This window comes from Leucoraja erinacea, chromosome 2, assembly GCF_028641065.1.
Source record: "Leucoraja erinacea ecotype New England chromosome 2, Leri_hhj_1, whole genome shotgun sequence".
NCBI classification, from domain to species: Eukaryota; Metazoa; Chordata; class Chondrichthyes; order Rajiformes; family Rajidae; genus Leucoraja; species Leucoraja erinaceus.
The window spans coordinates 20,402,492-20,422,177 of record NC_073378.1 but is presented as its reverse complement, the minus strand read 5'-3'; the positions used below and the strand labels follow the sequence as shown (position 1 = coordinate 20,422,177).

The following is a 19,686-nucleotide window of genomic DNA, read 5'->3' as shown; positions in this document are numbered from 1 at the left end:
GTTTTAATACTAAAACCTACATTCCAAATCTAGTCATGCCTCAAGCCCAGCAGTTAGTTACAACGCAGGCGTCTGCCCAGTAATATGAAAATCATTAAGTAAGGATCTGTTCACAAAAGCCAGCACAATTGCGTTACAAAAATACCGTAATTCATTTAAAAATCATTTTTACAAACTCCCTTGTATAGACATCAAGAAAATATTAAAATGTAGGTAGAGGATAGCAAAAGGTTAGACAGTCTTCGTTTGATCGAGAGTTAATCTTTTATAGAATGTAATTCAAGAGCTGGTCGCCTTTAGTAGAGTTTATTAATGTGCAACATTTTCTGATCACTGAATGGAAAACGTAAAGGTCAAGAACCAAACACCAAATGCATTCCCATGGAGCTACAATAGAGGTGTCGTATATATATATTCACATTACAAAGCAAAGTGATCAAAAGAAAGTAGGATTAAAGAAAATCCAAAATCATTTTGTACATGCATTAAAAATAAAGTAGTAGGGAGAGGGTAGGGCCACTGAAGGACTAAGGTGGGAATTTATGCCTGGAGTCAGGGGAAGCAAATGAGGTACCAAACAGCTACATTAAGTTGGTATTCACCAAGAAAAGTAACATGGAGGATAGAGAGATCAGTGACAAATATACTAATATTCTAGGACATGTTTGAGATCAAGGTGGAGGAGGTGTTGGATTTATTGAAAGATATTAAGGTGGATAATCCGCAGGGCCTGATAGGAGCGATCCGTGTTCATTGAGAGAGGCAAAAGAGGATATTGCTAGGGCCTTGTCATAGATCTTTGTATCCTCTCAAGCAACAGGCATAGTTCCAGAGGGCTGGAGAGAAGCCAATGTTATTCCTTTGTTTAAGAAGGGAATTAGGAATAATTTCCAGGAACTAATTTCCAGGAAATTATAGGCCACTGAACCTCATGTCAGTGTTTGAGAACCTATTGGAGAGAATTCTTAGGGGTAGGATTTAATTGCATGAGAAAAAAAAAAACCCATGGGCTTTTTGGGGATAGTCAGCATGGACAGCTAATGTCTTGTGAACTCAAATTAGTTTTTTGTCAGCATCATCTTTCATTAACTACCAAAACAAAGTGGTCCATCTCCAGCTGTTGCATTTCTCAACTTTATTTCCATTTCAGGGGATTGCTTGTAACCTGTGTGCACCAAAAGCACTGTTGTCTATGCAACATTACCTCCACCATTGCTTCCTGACCTTGCCATCCCCACAATTTCGCAATCCTTTCTGCTGATGCCACTCCTATTCTTCAAATCTGTTTCCATTTTTCTAAATCTAGGTGTCTTCTGCACCATAGTTGCAGCTGCCAACTGCATTTGATCCATTCCATAAATCTCTGTTCTCACCCCCTTTTCTCCCACCTTGTCCTCGGCTTCTATCCCCACAGTCTCCATATTCAAAGGATCATCCTCCATGATTTCAGATATGTCTCACATGATCAACAGGCATACCTTCCCCTCCCTTTCCCTTTCACCATTTCCTCGGTGACACTGTACTTGCATCTCCACAGAAACCCGCTCTCCTTTCCACAAAATCTTTTCATACAATAGCTTAAAGGAGCATTTGCCCTTTTACTTTGTTCCTTCTAGGTGACACAGTGATTTGTTTTTCTATTTTCAATTGAGAATCCTGCATTCATGTGATCTCTGATTTACTGTAGAAACCAAATTCAGATTGGGTAATTACTTTGCAGAGTATCTCCACTCAATCCATAGAAATCACTTTGAGTTCCGAGTTGCTTGTTGCTTTAGTTCGCCACCTCCCCCTCCACTCTCCACTTCCCTCCTCCCCACCTCCCCACCTCCCCACCTCCCCCCCTCCCCACCTCCCCACCTCCCCACCTCCCCAATCTCTTTGTCTTTAATTTCCTACATTGTTCCAACAAAATTCTACATGGACTCGCGGTACAGTACTTCATTGTCAGACTTGGGGTAGCAGTTACAGTCTTCGGAATTCAGCATTAGTGGTGTCATGTCAATTATTCCAGAGTAATTCCAGTGTTGACATACTTTGGATGTAAGATTAGAGGAAAGAAATTGAGCTTCTGTCCCTTGAAGGAAATACATTTTGAGGGAAGATTTGGCAATGATGTGCAAAATCATAGCAGGTTTAGATTGGGGAAATTGGAAAACTGTTCCAGTCAGCAGATATTTCAAAAACCATTGGCACAGATTTTCCATTTTGGGCAAACAATAATAGAATCAAATAGAAGTTCTGGAAATTGCTTCCTGTGAATATGATGCAAATAGAATTGATCAGGACTTTCAGAGGTAAATTTGATAGATATAAGACAGAATAATTTGCAAGTATTTGGGAAAGGGCGGACAAATGCGACTGACAAGATGGCTCTACTGGTTTACACATGGGCGACGTGGCACCCTTCTATATCGTAACAATTCTATGAACCTGTCTCTCCACCATTTGCACAAAATTTGGATGAGTGTGTTCTCTCATTCTGTGGCATTCTTCAATTTCTCCTGGGTCAGAACCAGTTCCAGTGTGCCTGCTGGCACCTAATGTAACCTTTATACAGCTCACTATAAAGAAGTACAGGTTAACTTTAGTTGTGCAGGTTAGCTTTAAGAGCTTTATAATATTGGCCCCAAGTTAAGACATGCAATCACTTCATCACGTGATAACTGGAGGCTGCCGGCAGCATAAAATTGGCATGTTGCCTGCATCAGAAGCAACCGGCATAGGTTAATCACTTATTGCAATCCCCATGACCTTTCTCGGCAGCTCTCCAGTTTGGTCTCCTTTGTGTTTCCAAAATCTTGGGTAGAATTTCTTTTGTACGAAATGTCTTCACGTTGGTTATGTAATTGTGATTTATAACCTGTAAAATTCCTGAAGCATTTTATGAATGTCATACAGCACTGAGTGATAACAGAAGATTCTGAAGTTTGTTTATATGTAGCTTGTTACTTTATGTTAACTCTGAAGAGAGGAGAAGTATGATTCCAGAGCAGGTAAGAAAGTATAAAACTGTGTTCTTCTGTGATCGCTGAAACAATTTTGTTACTCTTTTAATCTTTATACAGGAGGTAAATCCCTTTTTTTTTTAAAGTTTGGTTTGACTCTGGTTTATGGCACCAACTTCCAATATCACAAGCAGAATCTTTGTTGTTTTCACAAGATCTGCAAAACACACAAAAATAAAGATAGAAAATCTAACCGCTGGACATTTGTGGTTCCTTTTCATAATTTAAATGTTCTTAAAATAATATGTTTTTAATAATAAGGAAAGGATCATCAAGGTAGCAGGAGGACAAAAACAACAATACACAATTGCAGTTCCTTAGTTTTGGTGACTGAACCACAAGAGAGAAAATTCAAACATGTCAAAAAAAAAGTTGCAGAAATATGCTGAGGAACTTTTCCATTTTTTCTTTTTGTCTTTATCAGACTGGAGAAAATAAGACAAATTCTGGAAGATGTTTTGTGTAAATAAATGTTACCAAATTGCAATGCAGTTAATTTTGCCACTTCTGTTTGCTTTATTCCATGTGTAAAACATGTGCCTTTGAAAATTCAGTAAGGTCATAATTTAAACAACTGAGGTCTGTTTGGCTCTTTTATAACAGAATAACAAACCATTTCAACCCAATCTGCCTAAAACATGCCACATGTAAATGGGGCCTATCCTTTGACCTGTGTCCTTTTAGCTATGGATCAGTCCACATGCTCTATGAAGCCAGGCAGGCTGATTTGAAATGCAGATGCAGTGAGGATGGGGATGTGCCCCTTTTTATTCTTGCTGTATCTGTCAGTGTGAAAAATGGCTGGCTCAAGGGTCATCTATCCATGCACACTTAATTATTTTTCTTGGACCTACAGAGCTGTCGCAGGCAGTAGTGGACGCAGGAGCTGTTCCTCTTCTGGTTCTTTGTATCCAAGAACCAGAGGTGCCACTAAAAAGGATTGCAGCTTCTGCACTCAGTGATATCGCAAAACAATCTCCAGAGCTGGCTCAAACTGTGGTGGATGCAGGGTCTATTGCTCACCTAGCTCAGATGATTCTAAACCCTGATGCCAAACTGAAGGTGAGTGTGTGTATTCTAAACGTTATACCATTGCTGGAGTGAAAGCAAATACACCAATCGAATGCATTGCATGTATGGAATTTTAATTTAATTAAATGCTCATTGTTAAAATAATGTATTCTTTTGTTACTGAAATAAAATATGTTTAAAATAGTTTTCACATGTGTACTTAGAGTTCAACTTTGATTTACCAGTCATGATTGCTTACCTGTTGGTTCAAGAGGTAATAAATATTTTAACAATGTTGTTTCTCAGTTCATCTTGTGTTTACAATGCGAGGCTCATACCCTTTAAAAAAAAAACTTGGGTTGAAGCAGTGCTTTTTTGTCTCATTGCACCAACTCTATTCACCAATTTGAAGTTGTGCTATTTTTCTGTGTTCTACAGCGTCAAGTGTTTTCTGCTCTCGGTCAAATTTCAAAGCATTCTGTAGATTTGGCAGAAATGGTCGTGGAAGCCGAAATTTTTCCTTCTGTTCTAACATGCCTAAAAGACCCAGATGAATATGTGAAAAAAAATGTTGCCACACTCATTCGGGAAATTGCCAAGCATACTCCTGAGGTAAATGTTTTTCCTTTTAAGTGTGCAGTGACACATCTGAAAGTTTGTCATGCTTGGTGGACAGTCAGATAGTAATTACAGTTTTGCTTCCACTAAAAATATTAAATTATACATAATAAACCTGTTGATAATATTTTAACCATGAAATTCTGCTTTCGGACAGTGCAAACCATTATTTCAGCTTTATTCATAATTTACTTACTAGTTCAATTCCTATGGGATTGTGCATGGGGCACAGATATCTACTTTGGTAAGTGGAAAAGCAGATCTGGGGAGCTAAATCTGTAAAATAGCAGTGGGAGCCTGATACTAAGGAGGCTGGGAAAGAGAATCATGCAGTTCAGATGCAGAGGTCGGGTCCTTGATGTCAGGTGGTGAAACTACTGGATATGAAATTGATAGGATGTGAAAATGCAGACGCGGGAAGCAACTGAAAATGTGCCTTGTGGTTCTCTCATTCTTTTACTACCTGTAGAAAAGAAAGTGTATTATATGGCCCCTTTCTTTCTTTTAGGTGTCCTGAACTGCTGTACAGCAAGTGAAATACTAATGAAATGTAATCACTGTTGCAATATTTGAAACACAACAATCAAATTATCCAGCAACTTCCCACCAATATCAATATAATAATAATTTGTTTTGGTGATGTTGAATGGGGCATTATTATTGCCAGGGATTTGGGTAATAACTTCAAACGGTCCCATAGACAAACTGAATGAACACAGAACTGCAGATGCTGGTTTACATTAAAAAGTCACAAATTGCTGGAGTAACTCAGTGGTATCTCTGGATATGATAGGAGATATTTCAGTGACCATGTTCTCCAGGGATGCTACCTGACCTGCTGAGTTACTCAAGCACTTTGTGTTTTTTTAATCCATGGAAAGACTGCATCTCCAACAGTACAACTTTCTCAGTTTTCCACTGGAATGTTAGGCTGGATTTTTATGTTCAATTCTCTGGACTGGGAATTGAACATGAACCTCGTACTCGGATGCAAATGTTACCAACTGACTTGCGACACACTTTCAATACTTTTTTGAACTGTGATTTTTCATTAGAATTTTGATTAGGCATGCTAATAAGCAGTTCTCATCCCCATAAATTATCATTTATAATCTGCAGTCCAAAACCTCCATTCAACAATATGCATATTTAAAAACGAGTCCATAATACTTTCCCACAACTGCTTAGCTTTGAACCATGCCAGTAAACTGCAGTTGTTTACACAGTTGTATGACAAAAATCTGCCTGTGTTACAAATCCAGAGTTATTTTCACCATTTTTAAATTGAATAACAATTTTTCACAAGGTTATTAATAAACAAGAAGGCTAACAGATATATGATTATGTAAAGTGAGCTGATTACTTGCATTATTTTATGATACATGGTCAGGACGTGTATGCAATATTTTACGTTATATATGGAAAATGAACTGATTTAATTTTGTTGGTTTTCACTCAATTTTAAGAACTCGTAATATATCTGAATTGGGCCAGACATTTGATCTTATTTCCTGGATTTGGTTGCAGTTAAAGTTGGGAAACAAAACTTTCATTATGATTGTAAATAGGTTTTTGCCTTAGTTAGGAGAGCTTAACCGAAGACTCAGTGATGTTGATCACTATTTGATTGTTTATCATTTCACATGACTACATTTAAATATTTTGTTTTTAAATATGTACAGTTAGATCACAGAAGATGTATAGAATAGCAAATCTTTTTTTTTTAAACAGCATTCAAACGATTGATCAATTTCCAGAAAACATGCAATTAAGCAAAATAAAAATCACCCTCTGGGGCGACAAATAACCTCCTTAGTTCTTAAGCGATTCATTTTAAATCTCAGTTTTTGTCCCTGGTATTTTGTTCTGAATAGCCTTCTCAAGATATAGTGAGCTCTCTCAATTTTTTTTTTCAATTAAATGGATTATTATAGATAATGTGAAAGCATTGTTAGGATTGTGGGAAAGCAGAAGCCATTTGATAAGCAACTGATTTTAACTGTTGTCCATTATGTAACTGAAAGGAAATTAACTGCTTAATTCTGTCGTAGTTTTAAATGTTAATAATACCTCAAATGATCTTGGATATTTTCACATTCAAATAATGATAGTAAACATAATCTGAGATATTGAAAGCAAAATATATGTAGTTGCTTCAATTGTAGAATAATGTTAATATATTTTTTCAGATTATAGAAATATAACTACACATCCTCCTTATTTTAATGTAACCAATCCATATTTGGTAGTTAATTTGTTTAGCTGTTTGTAACATTTCATCTCTTCAGCTATCAAAAAGGAAGGGACCAGGAAACAACAAGTCTCACTTCATAAATAGAAATGCAATGGTGTTCACTTTTTAATAATTAAAATGATTTAACAGAAATGGCAGTATTTTGTGCATGTGCATCAGTTTATGGGGGAAGCAGTTGTTTTTGTTTAAGTTGTTATTTGGCTGTCTTATTTGATAGAATCCGACTAACCACCTTGTTATTTTTTCTCTCCTCCTGTAGCTGTCTCAGCTTATTGTTAATACAGGAGGTGTGGCTGCTGTCATTGATTATATCGGTGATTCCAAAAGTAATGTCAGGCTGCCTGGTATTATGATGCTTGGCTATGTGGCTGCTCACTCAGAGAACCTGGCAATGGCAGTGATTGTCTCCAAGGTTAGAGCCTGGTTCATTATCTGTGTATTAGCATTACAATGAGACCCTAGAAAAAGGACTATAAATTAATCTAGCTGCAAAGCATACTAGAGAGCAGTGGTGTATTGATTTGTTGGTTAGTACTCCCAGAAGGATTGAGATTGCTGATGTAAATTTTCTGTTGCTCATCATTTCACTTCTTTCTGTTTCAGTAAGAATGAGTTTGTTACTTTCATTTTAATGTAGAAGATGTCAACGTAAATCTTAATTATGACTTTTAATTTAAATACTTTAATTACAGTAATTTGTACTGTTAATAAAATCTGATATGGTTATCTTCAGGGCTTCTGCTGTGCAGTGGCGTGATACTCAATTACCCTCTTACCCCAATCCCCACCCGGCTAGAATTAATACCTCACATGCTCATACGGCTACGCAGTTCCCGTTATCAGGTCGGTGGGCGGCACGGTGGCGCAGCGGTAGAGTTGCTGCCTTACAGAGAATGCAGCGTCGGAGACCCGGGTTCGATCCTGACTTCGGGTGCTTGCCTGTACGGAGTTTGTACGTTCTCTCCCCGTGGCCTGCATGGGTTTTCTCCGAGATCTTCGGTTTCCTCCCACACTCCAAAGACGTAGGTTAATTGGCTTGTGTGAATTGTCCCTAGTGTGTGTAGGATAGTGTTAATGTGCGGGGATCGAACAAAGATTTGAAATGTTTGCAACATTTGAAATGTTTGTTCAAAGAAATTTAGAGAATAATTTTATTTTGGTTATTTTCCCCTTTTCTATCCTTGCCGTTTAATAGCCAAACTAAAGTAGACAAAAATGTGTGTGGGGTGCAAACAAATCTATTACTATTGAGACGGTATTTTAATTGATCCATCTATGAAAATACCTTGCACATTCTTTTAATTTTCTACTTTTGGTGTTTTATGTTTGAAATAAAATGTTTCCACTTTTAATGCACGAACCAATGTTATTGCATCGCTACAATGAACGTTTCTGTTATAAACGTGTTTAATACTAACATTAAAATCATAATTATGATACTTACAAACTGGGTTCCAGTTTCAGAAAGGTACAATTCCTTTTACACTTCTCCTTCAATGTATTTTAATCTTACGCCTCAGGAGAACCCTCCCCTTTGCATCAGTGTGAGTCCTTTCTATGTACTATACCAGGCGTTCTTAAGGCCTCTCTGAGGAAAGACTTGTTGTTATTGTAATGTAGATCAGCATCCACTAAAAAAATGTGATTTCCTTAGGATCCTTACAGCTGTCAGATTGAAGAAACATTTATCCCATCAGTCTGAGAATTGGATTTTGAAAAGGCTGGCGAATAAAAAGCCAACCTGATAATTCATGGTGCCACAACAGTCCCTCAACAATAATATTAAAGTGCTTTACCTATATACTTTTATTTGTTAAAAAACCTAATATACTGATACAATCTTAGACAGATCAAAAATAGCATCCTTCATAAGATTGCTAATATAAATTTGAAATATGTTCATATATTTACCATGATAATATAAGTGTTTTTCACTATCAAAAAACAATGCCCTGGTAATCATAGATCTTCCTTGAGCCTTAGCTTAGTACTAACAAAACAAATTCAAACATGAAGGTTATTACATCTTATAACAAATATATTTGACATTTTATGTTATTGGTGTTTTACTGTGGTGACCATGCATAGTACAGCAGATATCTTTTTGAGATTGTGTTTTGTAGATAAGTAAAATCTTATTAAACTTTGCTTGGCCTTCTGGGAGTTATCTGTGGAAATGTCATATCTAGCAAAATAATGCATTAATATCTGAATTCCACAAATATGTTTTGCAACAGTACACATTAAAGTATCTTAAAATATTGCATTGTTGAAAGCTGAGAAAAGAGCCGAGGTAGAATGTTGTTATTATCAAATGGGTTTTACTGCTGCCTCCAAAATAAGCACAGTTGAATCCACCTTTCTGTCCTGGGCCTCCTCCATTGCCAGAGTGAGGTCCAGCACAAATTGGAGGAAGAGCACCTCATATTTCGCTTGGGTAGTTTACACCTCAGCGGTATGAACATTGACTTCTCTAATTTTAGATAGCCCTTGCTTTCTCCCTCCTTCCCCTCCCCTTTCCCAGCTCTCCCACAAAGCCTACTGTCTGATCCTCCTCTTCCTTTCTTCCACGCCCCCCCCCCCCCCCCCCCCCCCCCCCCCCCCAATCAGTCTGAAGAAGGGTCTCAACACAAAACGTCGCCTATTCCTTCTCTCCATAGATGCTGCCTCACCTGCTGAGTTTCCACGGCATCTTTTGTCTACCTTCGATTTTTCCAGCATCTGCAGTTCTTTCTTGAACATTGAATTTTTGGATCATTTACGAATTATGCTTTTTGACGGATAAATATCAAAGTTAGTTGTGATTTTAAAATTAGAAATATAAATAAAAACTTAGCACTGCAATTACTTGTTAAAATGTTTTGGCTCTTTAAACTCGAATCTGAACAAATGGATTTCATATAAGTTAACATTTACACCAGTACAGTATAATGTTTTGGACAAAGACCCATCTTTTATTTATTTGTCTCTGTACTCCACAATTTCAGATTTGTAATAGAAAAAGTCACATGTGGTTAAAGTGCACATTGTCAGCTTTTAATAAAGGCCATTTTTATACATTTTGGTTTCACCATGTAGAAATTACAGCAGTGTTTATACATAGTCCCCCCATTTCAGGACACCATAATGTGTGGGACACAACAATGTCATGTAAATGTAAGCAGTTATGTTTAGTATTTTGTTGCATGCAATGACTGCTTGAAGTCTGCGATTCATGGACATCACCAGTTGCATCATCTTTGGTGATGCTCTGCCAGGCCTATCATCAGCCATCTTTAGCTTATTGTATTGTATTGTATTGTATTGTATTGTATATCTTTATTGTCATTTCCTGAGTATTCGCATACCCAGAGGAAACAAAAAAAAAACGTTGCTCAACCAGTGTCCATTCAGTGTGCATGAAAAATAAATAGAAATAAAAAATACATGTATCATGAACAAATTTAACACTCTACTAAACATTCAACAGCCGTTCCGACCGGCAGCGGCACAACAGTGGCTCTGCTGCAGTGTGGGGGTTTGTGCGCGATACTTTGGCAGGGGGCAAAGTCCATTTAACAGTCTTATAGCCTGTGGGAAGAAGCTGAGGAGCATCCTGCTGGTTTTGCAGCTAATGCTCCTGTACCTCTTCCCAGATGGGAGGATGGAGAAAATGTCATGCGATGGGTGGTAAGGGTCTTTGATGATGGAGATGGCTCTATTGATACATCTCTTCCTGTATATGTCCAGCAGGAAGGGGAGTGGAGCACCAATAATCCTGCTGGCGGTCTTCACTATCCTGTCTAGTTGGTGCCGTTCGTACGCCTTGCAGCTCCCGAACCAGGAAGTGATGCCGTAGGTCAGTGTGCTCTCGACAGCTTGTTTTGTGGGCTAGTCCCCTTCAGTTTTCTCTTCAGCATATAAAAGGCATGCTCAATTGGGTTCATATCGGGTGATTGACTTGGTCACTCAAGAATTGATCATTTTTTAGCTTTGAAAAACTCATTTGTTGCTTTAGCAGTATGTTTGGGATCATTGTCTTGCTGTAGAATGAACCACCGGCCAATGTGTTTTGAGGCATTTGTTTGAAGTTGAGCAGATAGGGTGTGTCTATACGCTTCAGAATTGATTATGCTACTACCATCAGCAGTTGTATCATCAATGAAGATAAATAAGTGAGCCAGTAACTTCAGCAGCCATACATGCCCAGGCCATAACACACCCCCACCACGTGTTTCACAGATGAGGTGGAATGCTTTGGATCTTGGGCAGTTTCTTTTCCCCTCCAAACTTTGCTCTTGCCAGCACTCTGATATAAGATAATCTTCATCTCATCTGTCCACAAAACCTTTTTCCAGGACTGTGGTTTCTCTTTTAAGTACTTCTTGTCAAACTGTAACCCGGCCATCCAATTTTTGCGGCTAACCAGTGGTTTGCATCTTGCAGTGTAGCCTCTGTATTTCTGTTCATTAAATCTTCTGCGGACAGTAGTCATTGACAAATCCACACCCGACTCCTGAAGAGTGTTTCTGATCTGTCGGACAGGTGTTTGGGAATTTTTTTTTATTATAGAGAGAATTCTTCTGTCATCAGCTGTGGAGGTCTTCCTTGGCCTGCCAGTCCCTTTGCGATTAGTAAGCTCATCAGTGCTCTCTTTCTTCTTAATGATGTTCCAAACAGTTCATTTTTGGTAAGCCTGATTACCAAATTTTTGGTTTGGCTGATGCCTCTAACAGTTTTATTCTTCTTTCTCAGTCTCATAATGGCTTATTTGACATTCGTTGTCAGAACTTTGGTCCTCATGTTGATAGACAGCAATAAAAAATTCCAAAGATGATGGGAAGTCTGTGAAGCCATGTGTCCCAAACATTACAGTGCCCTAAAATGGGGTGACTATGTATAAACACAGCTGTAATTTCTACATGGTGAAACCAAAATGTATAAAAATACCCTTTAATAAAACCTGACAATGTGCACTTTAACCACATGTGATTTTTTTTTCTATTTCATTTCTCAAATTGTGGAATACATTTGTCCCAAACATTATGGAGGGCACTGTATATGAGATGTAATTGATTTTGCAATAAAGATTAGATATTTCTAATCAATTTTGACTTAATAATGGTCTAATTTAATGCCAAGACAAAAGAATTTAATGTTTCCCCTTTAGTTATATTTTGGTCACTGTGGCATTTTTGGTCCATCGGGCTGCCAAAATAAAAAGGTCATGACGTATTAAACAAAGGTTAGAAACTAGTGAGATGCTCTCTGTATGTGTCGGAAAGAACTGCAGATGCTGGTTTAAATTGAAGGTAGACGTAAAATGCTGGCATTACTCCGTGGGTCAGGAAGCAACTCTGGAGAGAAGGAATGGGCGACGTTTCGGATCGAAACCCTGCGTTTTTACTCTTTGCATGCATGCACATATATTACAATTATCTTTCTTCAGTAGAACATTATTAAATATGATAGAATCATTAATTTTGAAGGGCTTTGTTATGTTTATGTAGTTTTAATTGTAATTTTTGTGTCGGATTTTATATGTGAAAACAACATTTAAGAAGATCAATGATCTCTTCACTTTCTGGACAAAGTATATATTTAGTCATGCCTTTACTAGTTGCAGTCTTGGTTTAAGGTACAATGTGATTGTTAATGTTTCATTTCCTGTATATTTCCACGGTAGAATGATAAAGCTACGAATATATAAGTGATGGTATTTCAAATTGCAGATTTTTACTATTCTTGACATTGTGTCAGATTGAAAAAACGGCAACTTTAATATATTGCGTAGCTGTAGGTTGATTTGCTCTTTCATTCACCAGGAAGATGTGTAGGATAGGACAGAACTGTGTTTTCCCCCCTCTTAAAATTGCCTATTAGTGCAAACCTTCACATGTAATGTCTCTGACTAAGTCTGTGTGCTTCTGATCAACACTACAGGGGGTGGCTCAGTTGGCTATCTGCCTGTCAGAGGAACCAGAAGACCATATTAAGGCAGCGTCTGCTTGGGCCCTGGGGCAGATAGGAAGACACACTCCAGAGCATGCGCGTGCTGTTGCTGTGGCAAATGTTCTGCCAAAGCTCCTTTCACTCTACATGCAGAGTGGAAGCTCTGAAGACCTTCAGGTTAAGGTAAAACATTCATATTCAATCCAAGACAGCCAGTATATCAAATGTAACTAATGAACATCTAAGATGGTTTTCTAAAGATCAGGAAAATATGTTGTCCAAATAAGACGAAAATACCTTTGTACTATTTTACTCAGACTCTGAGAGAGTACATTTTTAAAATCATTTCCGCGAAGAAAATTTGAGATTTAAATAGTTCATCACACCAGTGCTTCTTTATTATAGATTTTAATTAGTGTATTAATACTCAATTATCTATGGTAACAGAAATTAATCCTGATATCTTGTCAATAATGTTTGTATTGGGGATGATAACAGGCTTTTAAAGTGTGTCACAGTGAAGAGCTTCAGATGATGTCATAAACAATGCAAGTGAGATTCAAGTGGCTAATTACAGAAATACTAATCCCCAGATATCACTGGTTAACACAATCCAGGCCAGCTGTTTGTTGTTTTAAGTGAGAATCCTGCCAGTTGCAATAACATCAGGTGAAGAAGAGTGATGCTTTATTTAAAACCAGACCTTGCATTGTTTTGTATTGTTAGTTTTTGTCATATGAATATCGGCTTTGGTTCTTCACCTTAGTATGTTAAGCACATCAAATTTAACCAGTACTAAGTTATTCTTTGATAATTTATTTTGTTAACTTTAATGTGCAAGAAAATATTTTGTGTTTATGACAACACAAACAGAAGATGTATTGTCTGCCCATGGAACCTAATATTGATCCTACCCAATAACATACAAGCAATGCAGTTGAATGTTCACTTATTGTACTAGTCAGTGGGATCCACCAATTGTGTAAATGTTGTGTACAGAACTCAGCCTCATTCCTCTTGACATCTTTCATTTTCTAATTATTTCACTGGCAGCCAAACATTGCAGCAGTTGTAATGTTAAATGTTTCTATGAGTGTCTTACCTGGAGCATGTGTTATTAAAGTAAAATACTTTGTGTTTAGAGTAACTGAGTAACTGCTGTTACTTATTTAAAATTAGATATCAACATGGCTTCTCAGAAAATTTAAATGAATATAGTGTAGCCTCTTGCATATACAACAGGTGCTGTCTAACTCTTACATTTAATCCATTTCAGAACAGCAAGCAGAAATTCCCATTGATTTATAGCTAAAAATCAATTGACGACTAGTACTGCCATTAGTTGATTTTTCTAAATGTTTTCATGCTGACAGGATGAAAGGGCAGCTACATGATTGCCCAGATAGCTTTTGTGCATTTGACAACCAATGAATGCATATCAAATTGAAAGTGCAGACACTTTGAAGAAACTGCCTTCACTTTATTGGCCTGCACAAGCAGTAGTTCACTATAATAAAAAGGTACCTGCACAATGTTACTTACCCATTTCCCAGTCAAGATAATGACATTATAAGCTAATTGAAAGAAGGTGATGGAAGCGTGTCACTGCAAATTTTCTCCATCGCTTTATTTTTCCCAGTTTATACACTAATTATTATTCCTTCGCTCCAAAAAATTGAAAACGAGTACACATCACTTGGTGAAAATTAATTCAGCAAAGGATTCAATAAGACTTTGATTCTTGAAGCAGTTTGATATGTGCTTGTGAATTAGAATTAAATTTTATGCCATGATTTTTAGGTAAATTCTGCAAAATGATTTGCTATTTGAATAACCTTTAAAAAAAATTAAAGGCATATTTTTTATGGAAGAGAAAATAAAAATCCAGTTGTTGCAAAATTTCAACTGCTGATAATCATATGATATGATTTTTTGGCTTAGCTTAATTTTATGCATGTCGTTACCATTAATGGCCGACCATATATGTAGTGTCCCATTTCAGAAATCTACAACCGTGCCAGTAATTAGCATGGAGACAGTCTGATGCCCTAATCCTGGGAACATAGAGTGCCTTGCACTGAAAATTCTGATTCTTTTCAGTAGATTTTTCACAATTTTATTATGGTTTCCAATAGGCTAAAAAGGCACTGAAGAACATTTTGCAGAAATGTACATACCTGCCAGCTCTTGATCCTCTACTACATGATGCACCTCCCAATGTGCTTAAACATGTTATTGGCCAGTATAGTAAGGTAAGTAAAATAGAATTTAAAACACCAATCAGTTCAGCCACTAATTGTTGAAACCTTTTGAAATTTGAAGGAGTTAATGAATTCTTCATTAACATGATAAATGTTGGACTTCCAATTGCAAAGCAACTTTTAATACTTATTGTAATGATTATTTAATTTACCATGAGAAAGGGATCTAATAATCTGAAAAGAAGATTATTACCATTACCAAACTACCATTAATGGAAACTGAAATCACCAAAGATGTCTGGGTTTAATGAGGTGCAATCTGCAAAATCATTTGACCCATACCAGCCAGAAGACACTTTTCTCAGTACAAACAACTCTCATTGTTCACCAACCCTGATCGTTCAAACCCAGCCTCACAATGGTATGGAGGTTGGGCCTGGAGTCCAGAGTGCAGGCAGGGTGTGAGGTAAAGTCATGGATTATTGGGATTTGATATATTGCTAGGTTTGAGGTCTAGAATGCCAGAGGTCAGGAACATGGATAGATTTGCAGTTGGAGCCAGGGTCAGGAGTCATATAGCTGTATGGCACGGAAACAGGCCCGTCAGCCCACCTTGTCCAACCTGACCAAGTTGGAATATTGGGCTAGTGCCATTTCAACGCATTTGGCCTATATCTCTCCAAAACGTTTTCCTATCCATATCTGCCCACATGTCTTTTAAAAAGTAACATCCAATAATCTGGAGCATGTGTGTTAAAAGGAACTGCAGATGCTGGTTTAACCCAAAGATAGGCACAAAAAGCTGGAGGAACTCAGCGGCACAAGCCGCATCTCTGGAGAGAAGGAATGAATGACCGAAATGTCACCCATTCCTTCTCTCCAGAGATGCTGCCTGTCCCGCTGAGTCAGGAACATTTGATAGTTTGGCACCACCAAAGCACTAATGGAGCTGGCTTATTAAAGTTTATCTGTATAGTAAGTACTTAGCAAGCAGTGGGAACTTAGTTCCTTCTACGCTTTTATGACATTGGACCTGTCAAACATTAATATGTCCATCATAAAACAGTATGTTCTTCCATGCATTAAGCTAATGCATTGTGGATTGATTGTTTCATAACAATATAAGAAAAATATAAATTAGAAAAATTGTTTGTCGTATACTGATGGTAAACTCACTGCCTACTTTATGAGAAAATCACAATTAATTGTTTTTCTCTGCCTGATAGGTACTGCCACATGACACCAAAGCCCGCCGCCTCTTTGTCACAAGTGGTGGACTGAAGAAGATTCAAGAGATTAAAGCTGAACCGGGTTCAGTTCTGCAGGAGTACATTAATGGCATTAACAATTGTTATCCGGAAGAAATTGTCAGGTGATATTATTCCCCTGAAGCTTTCTCTCGTCAAATTTATTTAATTGTTGTAAGGATTTTGAATGGCTGATTTTGAATTTGATTATTGAAAACGGTTAATTTCTTACACTTAGCCAATAACTGGCAATTTTGGTGGGTATTTCTGAACTGATTGCCTGCCCTCAAGGGAAATACTATGAATGCATTTGCAGCAGCTTCAACATCGTGAACTGTGGGAGGGAATGAACGGTACAATAGTGGTTATAGACTGTCAACTCACAGGTTGTGAGGCCAAGTCTCACCGTAGCAAATCATGAATTGCTTTCAATAAATCTCATCTTTGGTAGCATGAGAAAATTACAATGAAAGCTGATGAATTGTTGTAAAATCCCAAGTAAGTTATATGTCCTTCAGGCAGGGGTGAGCTACCATTCCACTGGAAGGCTGAGAGTGTACATTGTGACCCCCATTTCACATAATGTCATTGGTATATACTGCCATCAAGGCAAGTGTTAGTCAATTAATCCTGTGTACTCCATGTTGTCATGATAAAAATAGAACAGGAAGATGAGAATGTCTGCATAATTTGGTAGAGAGCAATGAAAGCAGCAGCAGGAATTATAGTGCTTAGGGAAAGTGAAAATGGACAACTATATCAAAACTCTTTCCAAAGTTAATTAAATTGCTAATGAAACCCTTGTGAATATACAGTAGCACTACAGAGTTACTGATGAAAGCATGCTTTCATCAGTAACTCTGTATTTATTTATATAGTATTTATTGTATTTATTTATTTATCACCAAGGAGAAGGATATTGAATTATGTGAGGTAAGGGAAACTAGTAGAGTAGCTATGGATACTATAAGGACATTGAGGGAAGTTAGTGTAGAAATAGCCAGGGGTATGACAGAAATATTTCAAATGTCATTAGAAACGGGAATAGTCCCCGAGGATTGGCGTTCAGCGCATGTTGTTCCATTGTTTAAAAAGGGTTCTAAGAGTAAACCTAGCAATTATAGACCTGTTAGTTTGACTTCAGTGGTGGGCAAATTAATGGAAAAGATACTTAGAGATAATATATATAAACATCTGGATAAACAGGGTCTGATTAGGAACAGTCAGCATGGATTTGTGCCTGGAAGGTCATGTTTGACTAATCTTCTTGAATTTTTTGAAGAGGTTACTAGGGAAATTGACGAGGGTAAAGCAGTGGATGTTGTCTATATGGACTTTAGTAAGGCCTTTGACAAGGTTCCTCATGGAAGGTTGGTTAAGAAGGTTCAACTGTTGGGTATAAATGCAGGAGTAGCAAGATGGATTCAACAGTGGCTGAATGGGAGAAGCCAGAGGGTAATGGTGGATGGTTGTGTATCGGGTTGGAGGCAGGTGACTAGTGGGGTGCCTCAGGGATCTGTGTTGGGTCCTTTGTTGTTTGTCATGTATATCAATGATCTGGATGAAGGTGTGGTAAATTGGATTAGTATGTATGCAGATGATACCAAGATAGGGGGTGTTGTGGATAATGAAGAGGATTTCCAAAGTCTACAGAGTGATTTAGGCCATTTGGAAGAATGGGCTAAAAGATGGCAGATGGAGTTTAATGCTGATAAATGTGAGGTGCTACACCTTGGCAGGACAAATCAAAATAGGACGTACATGGTAAATGGTAGGGAATTGAAGAATACAGTTGAACAGAGGGATCTGGGAATAACCGTGCATAGTTCCTTGAAGGTGGAATCTCATATAGATAGGGTGGTAAAGAAAGCTTTTGGTATGCTAGCCTTTATAAATCAGAGCATTGAGTATAGAAGCTGGGATGTAATGTTAAAATTGTACATGGCATTGGTGAGACCAAATCTGGAGTACAGTGTACAATTTTGGTCGCCCAATTATAGGAAGGATGTCAACAAAATAGAGAGAGTACAGAGGAGATTTACTAGAATGTTGCCTGGGTTTCAACAACTAAGTTACAGAGAAAGGTTGAATAAGTTAGGTCTTTATTCTCTGGAGCGCAGAAGGTTAAGGGGGGACTTGATAGAGGTCTTTAAAATGATGAGAGGGATAGACAGAGTTGATGTGGACCAGCTTTTCCCTTTGAGAATAGGCAAGATTCAAACACGAGGACATGACTTCAGAATTAAAGGACAGAAATTTAGGGGTAACATGAGGGGGAATTTCTTTACTCAGAGAGTGGTAGCGGTGTGGAATGAGCTTCCAGTGGAAGTGGTGGAGGCAGGTTCGTTGGTATCATTTAAAAATAAATTGGATAGGCATATGGATGAGAAAGGAATGGAGGGTTATGGTATGAGTGCAGGCAGGTGGGACTAAGGGAAAAAAGTTGTTCAGCACGGACTTGTAGGGCCGAGATGGCCTGTTTCCGTGCTGTAATTGTTATATGGTTATATGGTTATACAGTAAACTGCTGTATTTATTATTATATTTATTATCACCTTTTCAGCCCCCATTCAAAGTCAGTCTTTATGTAGTTTCATCAATTTTTAGTTCCCATATAGACTGAGTTTAAGAACCAACTTGTTTACTACCTCTCTCTCTAGAAGTGATTAACATATTGAAATCTCCAACTTGCCTCTCCCAGAGGGATCTCCCACATGCAGCTGTCGCATCCAGTTGTGCTGGCATTAAGGCTGTAGTGTCTATTGTTTACGCTAAATTTAACCCTTCACGTGCTCTCAGATTCATCAGCTTATGTCCCTCCACAATATGTTTTAGAATCAACAAGTTGACAGCTTTAGAAATAATTAATGAACCAGAATTTTTGTTTTAGTTCTTGAGATATAGGCATTGCAGGTAGTATCAATTCCTAATTGCTCTGGAAAGGTCAGTTCCTAGTTTAGACTTTAGACATTAGAGTACAGTGCAGAAACAGGCCCTTTGGCCCACTGACTCCGCGCCGACCAGCAATCACTCCATACACTAACACTAGGAACAATTTACAATTTTACCGAAGCCAATTAACCCGCAAACCTGTCTGACTTTGGAATGTGGGAGCAAACCAGAGCACAACGTACAAACTTCACGCAGACAGCACCCAAAGTGAGGGTCAAACCCGGGTCTCTGGCGCTGTAAGGCTGCATCTCTACTGCTATGCCACTGTGCTGCCCCAATTACTGAGAGGATAGTGATAACCATCTTTCTTGAACTGATGGACTTCCCCATAGTACAAGTAGGAACCTGGACTGTTGATGCCAGGACATATCATTCATTCATAATATCCATTCTGATTCTTATGTGTCACCGTTTTGCCTTGATTAACAAATTATCATATACTTAATCTTTCAAGATTCACATCT

At 37.9% G+C, this 19,686-nt stretch overlaps 1 protein-coding gene across 1 annotated transcript in view; it reads left to right on the top strand.

The window, feature by feature from the left end:
• The window catches only part of spag6 (sperm associated antigen 6), a 98,339-nt gene that overhangs the window by 74,622 nt on the left and 4,031 nt on the right, over positions 1-19,686 (top strand). Inside the window, exons 5-10 of the mRNA XM_055652535.1 lie at positions 3,865-4,070; positions 4,458-4,631; positions 7,151-7,303; positions 12,814-13,005; positions 14,958-15,074; positions 16,250-16,395. Of these exons, the coding sequence (XP_055508510.1) occupies positions 3,865-4,070; positions 4,458-4,631; positions 7,151-7,303; positions 12,814-13,005; positions 14,958-15,074; positions 16,250-16,395 (988 nt within the window). The remainder of the gene's footprint in view (positions 1-3,864; positions 4,071-4,457; positions 4,632-7,150; positions 7,304-12,813; positions 13,006-14,957; positions 15,075-16,249; positions 16,396-19,686) is intronic.